General features: G+C 43.1%; 1 protein-coding gene across 2 annotated transcripts in view; it reads right to left on the reverse strand.

The window, feature by feature from the left end:
- DNA2 (DNA replication helicase/nuclease 2) overlaps positions 1-13,400 on the reverse strand; it is a 44,600-nt gene that overhangs the window by 27,326 nt on the left and 3,874 nt on the right. For both annotated transcript variants that reach the window (XM_058671544.1, XM_058671543.1), the window contains exons 4-8: positions 11,336-11,481; positions 8,352-8,477; positions 4,761-4,980; positions 3,641-3,758; positions 2,133-2,298 (exon numbers count right to left, since the gene is read on the reverse strand). In XM_058671544.1, coding sequence (XP_058527527.1) covers positions 2,133-2,298; positions 3,641-3,758; positions 4,761-4,980; positions 8,352-8,477; positions 11,336-11,481 — 776 coding nt within the window. The remainder of the gene's footprint in view (positions 1-2,132; positions 2,299-3,640; positions 3,759-4,760; positions 4,981-8,351; positions 8,478-11,335; positions 11,482-13,400) is intronic.

Consider the following 13,400-nt stretch of genomic DNA (forward strand, 5'->3'; position numbering starts at 1 on the left):
ACTAAAATTCATTCCATAAAACTATATGCAGAGGGACCAGCACAGTAGCCCGGCAGGTAAAGTCCTTGCCTTGAATGCGCACAGGGATCCCATAGAGAAGCTGGTTCTAATCCCAGTGGCGCCACTTCCCATCCAGCTCCCTACTTGTGGCATGGAAAGGCAGTTGAGGACGGCCCAAAGCCTTGGGACCCTGCAACCGCATGGGAGACCTGGGGAAGCTCCTGGCTTCGGATTGGATCAGCTCTGGCCATTGCTGCCACTTGGGTAGTAAATTAATACATCTTTAAAAAGCAACAATTAGGGCCCGGCGGCATGGCCTAGCGGCTAAGGTCCTCGCCTTGAACGCCCCGGGATCCCATATGCGCGCTGGTTCTAATCCCAGAAGCTCCACTTCCCATCCAGCTCCCTGCTTGTGGCCTGGGAAGGCAGTCGAGGACGGCCCAATGCATTGGGACCCTGCACCCGCGTGGGAGACCTGGAAGAGGTTCCAGGTTCCCGGCTTCGGATCAGCGCGCATCGGCCCGTTGCGGCTCACTTGGGGAGTGAATCATCGGATGGAAGATCTTCCTCTCTGTCTCTTCTCTTCTCAGTATATCTGACTTTGTAATAAAATGAATAAATCTTTAAAAAAAAAAAAAAAGCAACAACTATATGCAAAAACAGTTAAAGTTTATCTTTGGAGAAAATTTTAAAAGGAATCTATCAAATTCCAAAGAAATGGGTTTATTAGAAAATATAAGCTTGGGTTGGTGTAGTATCACAACAGCTTCAGCTACCGCCTGCAACAACAGCATTCCATAAGGATGCCAGTTCAAGCCCCAGTTAATCCACTTGTGATCCAGCTTCCTGCTAATGTACCTGAAATGCACTGCAACATGGCCCACATGCTCGGGCCACTACAGCCATGGTGGTGACCTGGATGAAGCCTCTGACTCCTGGCGTCAGCCAGGCCCAAACAAAAGAGTTGCAGCCATTTGGGTAGCAAAGCAGGGGATGAAAGATCTCTGTATCTTTCCTTTGACTGTGCTACAACTGTGCCTTTCAAATAAATAAAATAAATCTTTCTTAAAAAAAGAAAATACAAGCTAAAGTAACTCTATTTTTCTTTCTATTCTCTTAATCGTAAAAACACAATATACAAAGAAAAGCACAGAATATAACTGGGTATTTGTACACTGTTTCATACACAATTAGGGGGTTATCATTGGGGTGCAGTAAATTAACCCACCACCTACTTTGACGCAATGGCCTAGTGGCTAACGTCCTTGCCTTGCATGCACCAGGATCCCATAGGGGGGCCAGTTCATATTCTGGCTGCTCCACTTCCATCCAGCTCCATCTGTGGCATGGGAAAGCAGCAGTGGATGACCCAAAGCCTTGGGACCCTGCACCCATGTGGGAGACCTGGAAGAAGCTCCTGGCTTCAGATCGGCTCAGCTCTGGCTGTTACAGCCAATCTGCGGAGTGAACCAGTGGATGGAAAATCATCCTATCTCTCCTCCTCTCTGTAAATCTGACTTTCCAATAAAAATAGATAAATCTTAAAAAAAAAAAAAAAAAGTTACTCCACCACCTACAGCACCAGCATCCTAGCTCCACTTATGAACCAAGATGCTACTAATACATGGGGAAAAGAAACAGAAGTTGGTCCCAGTACTTGGGCCTCTGCCACTCACATGGGAAACCCAGACAGAATTCTAGACTTCTCTCTCTGTTCTGGTTCAGACCCAACCGTTGTAGCCATTTAGGAAATAAACCAGACAAAGACTTATAAAGGGAGAGAGACCACAGTCTGACCAGTGATTTCACCTGCATGCTAAAATATACTCTGGGAGACACTGAGTCCCTGTTACATCACAGACTGGGTTCACGTTCCTGCCTCCAAGCTTGGGACTGCCCTTGCACTGGTTAGTGTAGGCATTTGGGAAGTGAAACAGCAGATAAAAGATAAATTTCTTTCAAATTCTTCCTAGCTCCCAAAATTAAACAAAAAAAGAGGGAGCAGGGGGAGTTTTAGAAAATACGGATGAAATGATATCATAAAAGCCAAGATCCAAAGCTGAATCCCGGCACGCTGATTCACGCTCAACTATGCTTTCGGAAATAATGCACCTGGAAGCCAGAGTGCTTACCTGCTATAGAGAGCACAGATGCCCGCTTGTGAACAGTATTTGCAGATTTTCTCTTCCTCTATTATTTCTGGTAAAGAAGCAAGCTGTGTTTTATCTTTTCCAGTAGCAGGCTTACTGATACGGTGAAACAAAGAGAACGCCATCCGGTTTCTCAGCTTCAACAATTCTATGAGAAGAGAAGCAAGTGTCTTTTAATCAATCTCAGAAAGTGTGGCACATATCTTTTTACACTATAAAAGTAAAACTTCAGATTTGAAGATTGTTTCAAAAAATCTGGGAACACATTTTTCCCCATTAGACTACTTCAATAGCCTCTTTAAATAACTACATGCCATTAATTAGAATTATTTAGAAGTTGGTATGTTATTGTCTAGATGGTAAATACAAACATAGCTATCTAGAATCTCTCCTAGGCATTTCAAAAGAAAGTTCTGAGTCATGAAGGCTTTTAAAAATAAACAACAACTGGGCCCAGCAGTGTGGCCTAAGGGCAAAAGTCCTTGCCTCGAACTCACACCGGGAACCCATATGGGCACTGGTTCTAATTCCAGCAGCTCCAGTTCCCATCCAGCTCACTTCTGGTGGCCTGGGAAAGCTGTCGAGGACGGCCCAAAGCTTTGGGACCCTGCACCTGCATGGGAGACCTGGAAGAGGTTCCAGGTTCCCGGCTTTGGATCGGCATAGAACCGGCCGTTGCAGCTCACTTGGGGGTGTGAATCATCGAATGGAAGATCTTCCTGTCTGCCGCTCCTCCTCTATGTATGTCTGACTTTGCAATAAAAATAAATAAACAAATCTTTAAAATAAATAAATAAATAACAATTGGACCCGGTGGCGTGGCCTAGCTGCTCAAGTCCTGGCCTTGAGCACACCCTGGGATCCCATATGGGTGCAGGTTCTAATCCCGGCAGCTCCACTTTCCATCCAGCTCCCTGCTTGTGGCCTGGGAAAGCAGGAGAGGATGATGGCCCAATGCTTTGGGACCCTGCACCATGTGGGAGACCTGGAGGATGTCCCTGGCTCCTGGCTTCAGATCAGTTCAACATAGGCCATTGTGCAGGCTCAGGGAGTGAATCATCGGACCGAAGATCTTCCTCCTCTCTGTATATCTGACTTTGCAATAAAAAAATAAATAAATCTTTAAAAAAATAACAATAAGGTCAACTTCTTTTTACAAAAATACCACAACTACAAATTAAAACCTATCGTAGGCCGATCAAGTGCACTGAGAAGACAACTGGGTAAAAGTATAAAGAGAGCACTGGTAGTTCAGGGAAAACAGAATTAAAGGATATTCTTATTTTAACGTGAAAAAAATTTTGAAATATCGCATTTTTTTTTAAACACATGCATTTTTCCAATAATGTTCTAAAGATCTCTTATGTGCAGGGATTTCAGAATGTCTCCTCATCAAAAGGAATTTCTTTGCTCATCTTATTTTCCCTGCAAAAGTACCACCCAAAGTTAAGATGGGAAGAGGACAAACTAGAGAAGTCAAACAGCTGTACCTCTCTTGTCTAGGTGTTTGGCAGGCACAGGGTACATCTGCCCGGTTTTGAGGTACAGAAGCAGGCCAGCCTCAGGGTCAGCTCTTCTCTCCTGGCTGAGCAGTGTGTACAGAACCACCTGTAAGAACAGTGAACGCGTTAGCACACAAAGCCATAACAATCTATTTCCTCACACTGTCTTGCAGTCAAAACAAAATTCTACAATCAAAAGGAAAATGGATCTTTTCACACTGAAAATAACATGAGCAAAACTGGCAAAAGTAACAAAACTGATGTCAAAAACTGGACTTCCACAAAATAAACATAGTTTATGTTGTCTAGCTTAAGACAAAAAGGAAATACAGTGAATTGTTCTTAGATATTGAATTAAGGAACAGAATTAATGAACTCAGGTTTTATAATTTTGAAGTTAATGACCTTCAAAAACAATAAATAAGTAAAAATAGTAATATGATCTTCCACAAATACTTATTTATTTTTATTGGAAATGTAGACTTACAGAGAGCAGGAAACACAGAGAAAAAGGTCTTCTATTCACTGAAGCACAGCTAACACAAGGGGCTGGCACTCAGCACAGCATGTAAGATGCTACCTACCATATCAGAGTGCCTGGCTCCACTTCCAATGCCAGCTTCCTGACAATGCACGCCCTGGAGGGTAGCAGGTGAAGGAAGACCCAGGTGGAGCTCCCGGCTACTGGCTATTTGCAGAGCATGAACCAGTAAATACAAGATCTCTGTCTCTCAGGTACATTAAATTTAAATAAACAAATGGAATGACTTAAAGACTTCAGACCCTTTAACACGGTAATGCACATTTATAAGACATTCACTTGCTTCCCCAATTTACATGACTAAGGAATTCCTTTTTAGAAGCATCTGTTTATTCTTGGAGTCTGGCAGCATAAACTTGGCAACACTAGATTATAAACACAGGTCTTGGAATACTTTGCTGAAGAAAATTTTCTATTGAGTGTGTATATGTTGGTAAAATAAGTGAAATAAGCTGATGTATTTAAAATTGAAAAATATTACATGAAGCTGAATTTCACACCAATTAATGAGACAGACTACATTCTAAACTATACTAAACATTCAAATAATTTTCTTAAAATGTATACCTGACTACGGTGTTCAATAGAATTTGATTCTTTGCCAGTCTTAAGTTCCAAGGGCATTATCTTATATTTTGCTTTACAACCTCGATGTATTTTCACACCGACTGTAACATCTATTTTGCCCTTTAGTCCAAACCTAGGGGACCAAATGCTTTCTTCAATATCCAATGAATTGATTACTTCAATATGACACATTGAATTATTATTACTGCCATCACTTGGCCTGAAAAAAAAAACACAAGAAGCTTTAATTAGAATATTTTGCACATTACAAATTTCTGCTCACAACTACCTTCTTCACATAGAAAATATAGAGCTCAAAAAGTTTATAAACTTTTTATAGCAAAGACTCTCAAACTGTGGCACCTTGCCAATAACATCAGCATCACCTGGCAACCAGTTCCGAATGCAAATTCACAGGTGCCTCTCTGCACCAAATCAAACAGATGGTGTAAGCACAAGGCCCAGCAAGCCGTTTAACAAACACTCTAACAAATCTGCTGCAGGAATAGGTTTGAGTGTCACTGTTTTGTGGGCCCTAACATAATTGAACCTTTATTAACCCAGCCTTTTCAGTTTGTTTCTGACAGTCTTGTAGAGTCTTTTTCCTTAAACCAAGACAACTGCAATGATGTGGAGAGCTGGAGGCACCACATCAACCTGAGTATCCTGACAATTATGACACAAATTAATCCGTAACAACACAATTAATGAATGTGTTGTGTCCTATTTAAAAAAGGATGTGTTCGCATACGTAACACCGCAGTGAACTGTGTAAGAACGTGATGCTTGGGCCCACTGCCTATGAAGCATGGGGCTTGTTCAGGCAACACTTCACGCATCCACACAGAGCAATCTTCACAGGACCTCATGGCCATACCTACAATTCCGTTATGTTCTTTACTTAATCATTAAGAAAATTCACCTTGGCCGCTATCAAGTTCTAATTGTTTTTAATATTGTTATTAAATAACAACTGCTAATTGACTCAATATTAATAAGCTATGAAAGAGGTTCAGATGTAAAACTTAAACAGTCCAGAGCAAAAGAAGGAGAAAAAAAGAATATTGTTTTTATTTTTTAAAGATTTATTTATTTCAAAGGCAGAGAGAGAGAGGGAGAGAGAGAGATTACTTCCCCAACAACCACAACAGCCAAAGCTGGGCCAGTCCAAAGCCAGGATTAAGCAGTCTCCCTATGGCTCTCCCAAGTGGGTGCAGGAGCCCAAAAATTTGGGCCATCTTGGTGCTTTCCCAGGTGCATTAGCAAGGAGCTGGATGGGAAGTAGAGGACTTGAAACTGTACTGTGGAGCCACTGCAGGCAGTAAGCTTTACTTGCTGCATCATGGTACCAATACTTGTAAGTATTGCAAAAGATATAAACAACTTAAAAATTAAGGTCAGATTTGGCCCCGGTGGTGTAGCCTAGCGGTTAAAGTCCTCGCCTTGAACGCCCCGGGATCCCATATGGGCGCCGCTTCTAATCCCAGCAGCTCCACTTCCCGTCCAGCTCCCTGCTTGTGGCCTGGGAAAGCAGCTGAGGACGGCCCAAAGCCTTGGGACCCTGCACCCGCGTGGGAGATCTGGAGGAAGTTCCTGGCTCCTGGTTTCGGATCAGTTCAACACGGGCCATTGTGCTCACTTGGGGAGTGAATCATTGGATGGAAGATCTTCCTCTCTGTCTCTCCTCTCTGTATATCTGATTGTAATAAAATAAATAAATCTTTAAAAAAAAAAATTAAGGTCAGATTTGATTAGCAGTTTAAGCATTTACTTGGGATACTCACACCTCAAATCACAGAACCAATTCTAGTCCCGTCTACTCTGTTCCTGATCCAGTTTCCTGTTAGTAGGAGGCAGCACGTGACGGCCCAAATATTTGAGTTCCTACTAATCAAGTGGGAAATTCAGATGTACTTTCCGGCTCCCAGATTCAGCCAGGCCCAGTCCTGGCTGTGGACAATGCTTCAGCTTGCTGCTAAAGAACCTGGAGGGGGGCCCCCGGCAGCGTGGCCTAGCAGCTAAAATCCTCACCTTGAACACACTGGGGTCCCATATGGGCACCGGTTCTAATCCCGGCAGCTCCACTTCCCATCAAGCTCCCTGCTTGTGGCCTGGGAAAGCAGTTGAGGACGGCCCAAAGCCTTGGGACCCTGTACCCATGTGGGAGACCTGGAAGAGGTTCCTGGTTCCCTGCTTCGGATCGGCGCAGCACCGGCCCGTTGCGGCTCACTTGGGGAGTGAAACATCGGACGGAAGATCTTCCTCTCTGTATCTCCTCCTCTCTGTATATCTGACTTTGTAATAAAAATAAATAAATCTTTAAAAAATATATAAAGAAAGAAAGAACCTGAGAGGCAAAAGATAATGTTCCTGCCATCTTTGAAAGACTCAGATGGGCGTCCTGGCCTCTGGGGTTAGCCTGGCCCGGTCAAGCTGTTGTGGACATCTAGGGGAGATAATCAGTCTTCCTCCCTCTAATTTTTTCTTTCACATATATGAAAACAACACCACCAACAACAAAAAACCTAAAAAATAAGCCAAAGGCTGAATGGCATTAACTTGCTCACATAGTATTTAATACACAGCACAGATACACATGACAATCATGTACATGGTACAGGACATATGATACCAACAGAAAAATATGCATGAAAATACAACTACAGATAATTTTTTAGAAATCTACATTAAAAAATCAAATGATTTTATCATAAATCAAATAAATACTTTATTCACTAGATTCTCTCCCGCTATGAAAAGATACTCAGGATTGTAATTAAAAAAAAATAAAGGGATGGCGCTGTGGCACAGCAAGTTAAGCTAGCACCTGGAATGCTGGCATCCGATATGGGCACCAGTTTGAGACCCAGTTTTTCCCCTCCTTTTTTTTTTTTTTTAAGATTTTATCTTCATTGGAAAGTCAGATACACAGAGAGGAGGAAAGACAAAGAGGAAGATGCTCCATCCGTTGATTCACTCCCCAAGTGGTCACAAGGACCTGAGGTGTGCCGATCCAAAGCCAGCAGCCAGGAGCCTCTTCCGGATCTCCCACGCAGATGCAGAGTCCAAAGGCTTTGGGCCATCCTCAACTGCCTTCCCAGGCCACAAGCAGGGAGCTGGATGAGAAGCAGGGCTGCCAGGATTAGAACCGATGCCCTTATGAGATTCTAGTGCACGTAAGGTGAGGACTTTAGCTGGTAGGCTACCACACTGGGCCTGAGACCCAGTCTTTCTACTTCCAATTCAGTTCCCTGCTAATGTGTCTGGAAAAGTAGCTAAAAAAAACGCCCAAATGCTTGGACTCCTGCACCCATCTAGGAGACTCAGACGAAGCTCCTGGCTCCTGGCTTGAGCCTGGCCCAGCCCTAGTCATTGTGGCCATTTGGGGAGTGAACTAGGATAAGTCAAAGATCTCTTCTCTCTCTGTAACTCTGCTTTCTAAGTAACTTTAACAAAAATTTTAAAAGTTACAAATAAATAAGAGAAGGTCAAATGTTAATAGCTTGATTTTTAAAAAACTTTGATTTGACACACAGAATAGGATTTTGGACAAAAAATGTGAATAATATATGAAGAAAATACATTTCTTACAGAGATAGCTGCATTTGAGGGAAGCCAGTATTCTGATGCATAAAATCTTCAGCCCACTTAGAAAATGAAGGAAGATATTCTTCTACCTCCTGTTTTACTTCATCTTGACTCAGATTTAAGCGGTACCTGCCAAAAGTCAATATTACACATGGAAATAACACATTTGAGAGGATAAATCTCAAATAAGCAACCCCATGTCTAATGATTAACGAGTACAAAAACAAATCACAGCACAGTTACACATGACAGTATTAGTCAGCTTTTGAAGCAGGCATTTGGCTCAGTGGGTAAGAGGCCACCTGGGGTCCAAAGTTGTAGCACAGCAGTTGAAGCCTCTCCTTTCAGTGCCATCACCCCATTTGAGAGCACCAGTGCAAATGCAGGCTACTCCACTTCTAGTCTAGCTCCCTGCTAATGCACATAAGAAAGCAGAAGATGGCCCAAGTGCTTAAACCTCTGCTACCCAACTGGGAGACCTGCATGAAGTTCCAGGCTCTTGGCTTTAGGCTGGCCCAGACCTGGTCCTTGTGGCTATCTGGGGAGTGAACCAGTGAATGGAAGAAAGAGAGAGAGAAGGAAGGACAGAGACATTTTCTTTTGGCAGGTTTACTCCCCAAATGACCACAATGGCTAGGCCTGGGCCAGGCTAAAGCCAGAAGCCAGGGGCCAGGGGCCAGGAGCTTATTCATGATCTCCCACAGAGGTAACTGGGACCCAGACAATTGGACCATCCTCTGCTTTTCCCAGGCAATTAGCAAGGAGCTGGATCAGAAGCAGAGCAGCTAGATACTCAAACCAGTTCTCAAATGTGATGCTGGCATCACAGGAAGCAGCTTAACTTGCCATACCACAATGCTGGCAATATAAATCTTCTCAGACATTAAACGACAAAACAAAAAAACACGCAGCTTGGTTCACCCACATCCCATATCGGAGTCTCAGTTCTTGACTGCAAGTTCCTACCATATGCACCCTAGTTGCAAACAAGTGCCAGCCAGAGAAGTTGGGTCCCTACCACCCACATGCCAAGATGTATACTGGTTTGGCCCAGCTCAAGCTGTTGTAGGCATTTGCAGAGTGGACCAGAGGACAGGAGTTCTGTCTGGTTGTTTGTACCCTACCCACCCCCTACAACCCATGCACTGCCTCTCAAAATGTAAATGATTTTTCTAGTTCTTGGAGAACTGCTGCAATCAGCACTCACCCGCCTAGGATGGTTGCACTTTTTCATTAAGCCTCTCTAAGCTTCCCAATCTTAGTAACTGCTCTGGGGAATCAGAAGCCTATCAGCTTGTGTGGGGATCAGCCTTGGCTGTGAATGTTAACTATGTACCAACTCCAATGTTAACTATGTACCAACTCCATGTGTTAACTGTTGATCAGACCTGTTTCCTCATCTGCAAAGCAGAGAGAACAACCACCTCCCAGAGCTGGTTTTAAAAGAATTCATGGTACTCAAATTATGGTAAGAATGTTTCCAAGTGAAGAGGACAGTAACAAGGAATCCTTATAGCAAACTAACATATGGGCCAGATACCTTCTTAACAGTATTGCCCAGCTCCCTGTTAAACCGTCTGGGAAAGCAGCAGGAGATGGCCCAGGTCCTTGGGCCCCAGCACCCATGGGAGAGCCCTGGCTCTGGTTGTTTGGGCCATTTGGGGAGTGAGTCAACGAATGGAAGATCTTTCTTTTTTTTTTTTTTTTTTTTAAAGATTTATTCATTTTATTACAGCCAGATACATACAGAGGAGAGACAGAGAGGAAGATCTTCCGTCCGATGATTCACTCCCCAAGTGAGCCGCAACGGGCCGATGCGCGCCGATCCGAAGCCGGGAACCTGGAACCTCTTCCAGGTCTCCCACGCGGGTGCAGTGTCCCAATGCATTGGGCCGTCCTCAACTGCTTTCCCAGGCCACAAGCAGGGAGCTGGATGGGAAGTGGAGCTGCCGGGATTAGAACCGGCGCCCATATGGGATCCCGGGGCTTTCAAGGCGAGGACTTTAGCCGCTAGGCCACGCTGCCGGGGGCCCTGGAAGATCTTTCTTTGTCTTTCTTCTCTTTAATTCTACCTTTCAAGCAAAAATAAATCTTAAAAAGAAAAAAAAAAAAAGCACAATTTGAGAACTTTTCCTAAATTACTTTCTTGAAGCATCCAGACCTTTTTTTCCCCCCGAAAGATTTCTATCCTCTGGTTCATTCCCCTAAACATCCACCAACAGCAGGGGCCAGGCCAGGCTAAAGCCAGAAGCCTGGAATTCTGTCTAGGTCACCCACAAAGTCTACAAAAATAGGTACTCTCATTTCTTTCCAAATCTTTTTTAAATATTTACTTTCAGTTTTTTGAAGGGCAGAGACAAACAGAAGAGATTTTTCATCATTTGGTTTACTTCCCAACTGCCCACAACAAACAGCAATGAGTGAGGGAGACACAAAAATCTGGAATTCCATCTGAGTGAAAAGGTAGCAGGGACCCAGTTACTCGAGCCATCATCTGCTGTCTTCCACGCTGTGCACTAGCAGGAGGCTGGATCAGAAGCAGAGCAGCCAGAATGTGAATGAGGCAAGCCTATAAGGGACGTAGCCATCCCAGGGGCAACTTGCCCACCCTGTTCCTCACAATCTTCAAACAACTTTTTTTAGTCACCAAACTAGAAAAAGATGTGTTCTGAAATTCATTCCATCTGACTCCGAAATCCACACCATTTTTATATTGCTTCGAGAACTGATGCAAAAACATTACTTGCATATCTCTGAGAGCAGCTAAACAATCTGCTGCACACATACAGATTTCACCATTTTTAGCCAGACTTCTTACCCTAAAATTTCAGAAATTCTTCACAATGTTACAATGGGGTAGTAGAATTTTGCAATCTAGGTTACAATAATACACACACAGTAGACCAATTCTAAAAACCATAAAGAAAACAAGAAAGAAATCATACTATAAAATTGCTGTACATGCAGTTCTTCTCGTAACTACTTACATTTCCTTCAGATGTCTTATTTCCTGAACAGTTAGAGAAGTAAGTTCTTGTAGCTTTTCTGGGGCAAAGTTATCACTTATTGCTTTCTGAAATACTTCATGGAGAACTGTACCAATGAGCATTTGACGTGTTGTTGGATCTGAGCTCTAAGAAAACAAAGCCTTCATTATATTTCACAGCACATTAATGGATATGTGCATATATTTACTAATTTGTTAAACTATTACACCATAGTAGCTTAGATTATAGCTAACTCCCACTTTCCTCCATTCAAAACTTTTTTTCTCTTATTTACTTTTTCCTAAAGACACAGGGACAGAGATAGAGATCTTGCATCTGTTAGTTTATTACTCAAATATCTGAAATAGCCAGGGATGGACCAATCTGAAGACAGAAGCCCAGCACTCCATCCAGGCCTCCCACACGGAAAGCAAGGATTCAAGTCCATGAACCCATAATCTTATGCCTTCCAGGATACATTGCAAAGGGCTGTTGCTGCAGCATGTGAGTAAAGCCACTGCCTACAGGGCCAGCATCCCACAGAGAGCCGGTTCAAGTCCTGCTGTTCCACTCATGATCCAGTCACCTGGCAAAGTAACAGAGGATGACCCAACTGTTTAGACCCTTGCATGGGAGACCCAGAAGACCAAGGCACCTGGCTTCAGGACAGTACAGTGATGGCTGTTGTAGTAAACCAGCAGATGGAAGATTCTTTCTTTGTAACTCTGCCTTTCAGATAAATAAATCAATATAATTTTTTTGGGGGGGGAGGAGGAAGTCAACTGCGGAAATGGGAACACAGCCAAAATTAGAATCGGGACACTCACAAGGGATCTGAGTATCAAGCAGGGTCTAAACAATCAACACGAATAATTATTTTACAAGTTGAACTATTCTACAAATGTAAATGACATTTAAAGTTGGTCATTTCTATCTTGAAAAAAGCAAAATAAGAAAAAGCTCAAAATACTTAAGTAGTCAACATTTACAAAGAATTCTTTTCTAATTTCACATTTTATCTACTCAAATAAAGGCATACGGTCTGGCGTGGTAGGCTAGCAGCCAAAGTCCTCGCCTTGCATGCACCGGGATCCCATGTGCACATCAATTCATGTCCCGGCAGCCCCGCTTCCCATCCTACATGTGACCTGGAAAGCAGTCAAGGACAGCCCAAAGTCTTGAGACCCTACATCTGCGTGGAAGACCCAGAGAAGATTCGTGGCTCCTGTCTCTGGATCAGCTTGGTTCCAGCTGTTGCACTCAATTGGGAAGTGAGTCAGTGGATGGAAGATCTTCCTCTCTGTCTCTCCACCTCTATATCTGACTTTTCAATAAAAATAAATCTTAAAAAAAAAAAAAAGAAAGAAAGGCATAAGTTAGTAGCTAGTGTGGCTCAATGGCTTAAGTTGCCACTTGAGATGTCGATACATCACATCAAGGTGTAAGTTTCAGTCCTGGCTAATCGATTTATGATCCAGCTTCCTGCTAGTGTGCCTGGGAAGCAAAAGATGATGATTCAGTGCTTGGAATCCTGCTATTTTAAGAGACACCCAGAGTTTCAGACTCCTAGTTGCAGCCTAACTCAGCTATCATCGTTGTATCTGGGGGCTGAGCCAACATATGTAAGATTCTTTCTCCCTACCTCCCTGCCATCTCTGTCACTCTGCCATTGAGACAAATAAAATAAATCTTTACGGAGAAGCATTGTAGCACAGTGTGTTAAGCCCCTAGCTACAACACCAGCATCCCACATGGGTATCTGTTGGAGTCCTATATATTGCACTTTGGATTTAGATCTAGAGAACCTAAAAAGCAGAAAGGTTCCAAGTGCTTGCGCTGCTGCACCCATGCAGAGACGCAGATGGAGTTCTAGGTTCCTGGTTTCTACTTGGCCAAGCCCTGACCAACTGCTGCTACGGTAAACCAGGAGATGCAAGAGAGCTTAATCTGTAACTCTACCTTTTAAATAAATGAAGTGGATCCTTAAAAAAGGAAAGAAAAAAAACAAAGAAAAATAAAAGTAAAATGAACTAAATTTTTTTTATTTAATAAAAGTGTGTTATTC

The sequence above is a fragment of the Ochotona princeps genome, chromosome 13 (assembly GCF_030435755.1).
Source record: "Ochotona princeps isolate mOchPri1 chromosome 13, mOchPri1.hap1, whole genome shotgun sequence".
Classification (NCBI taxonomy): Eukaryota; Metazoa; Chordata; class Mammalia; order Lagomorpha; family Ochotonidae; genus Ochotona; species Ochotona princeps.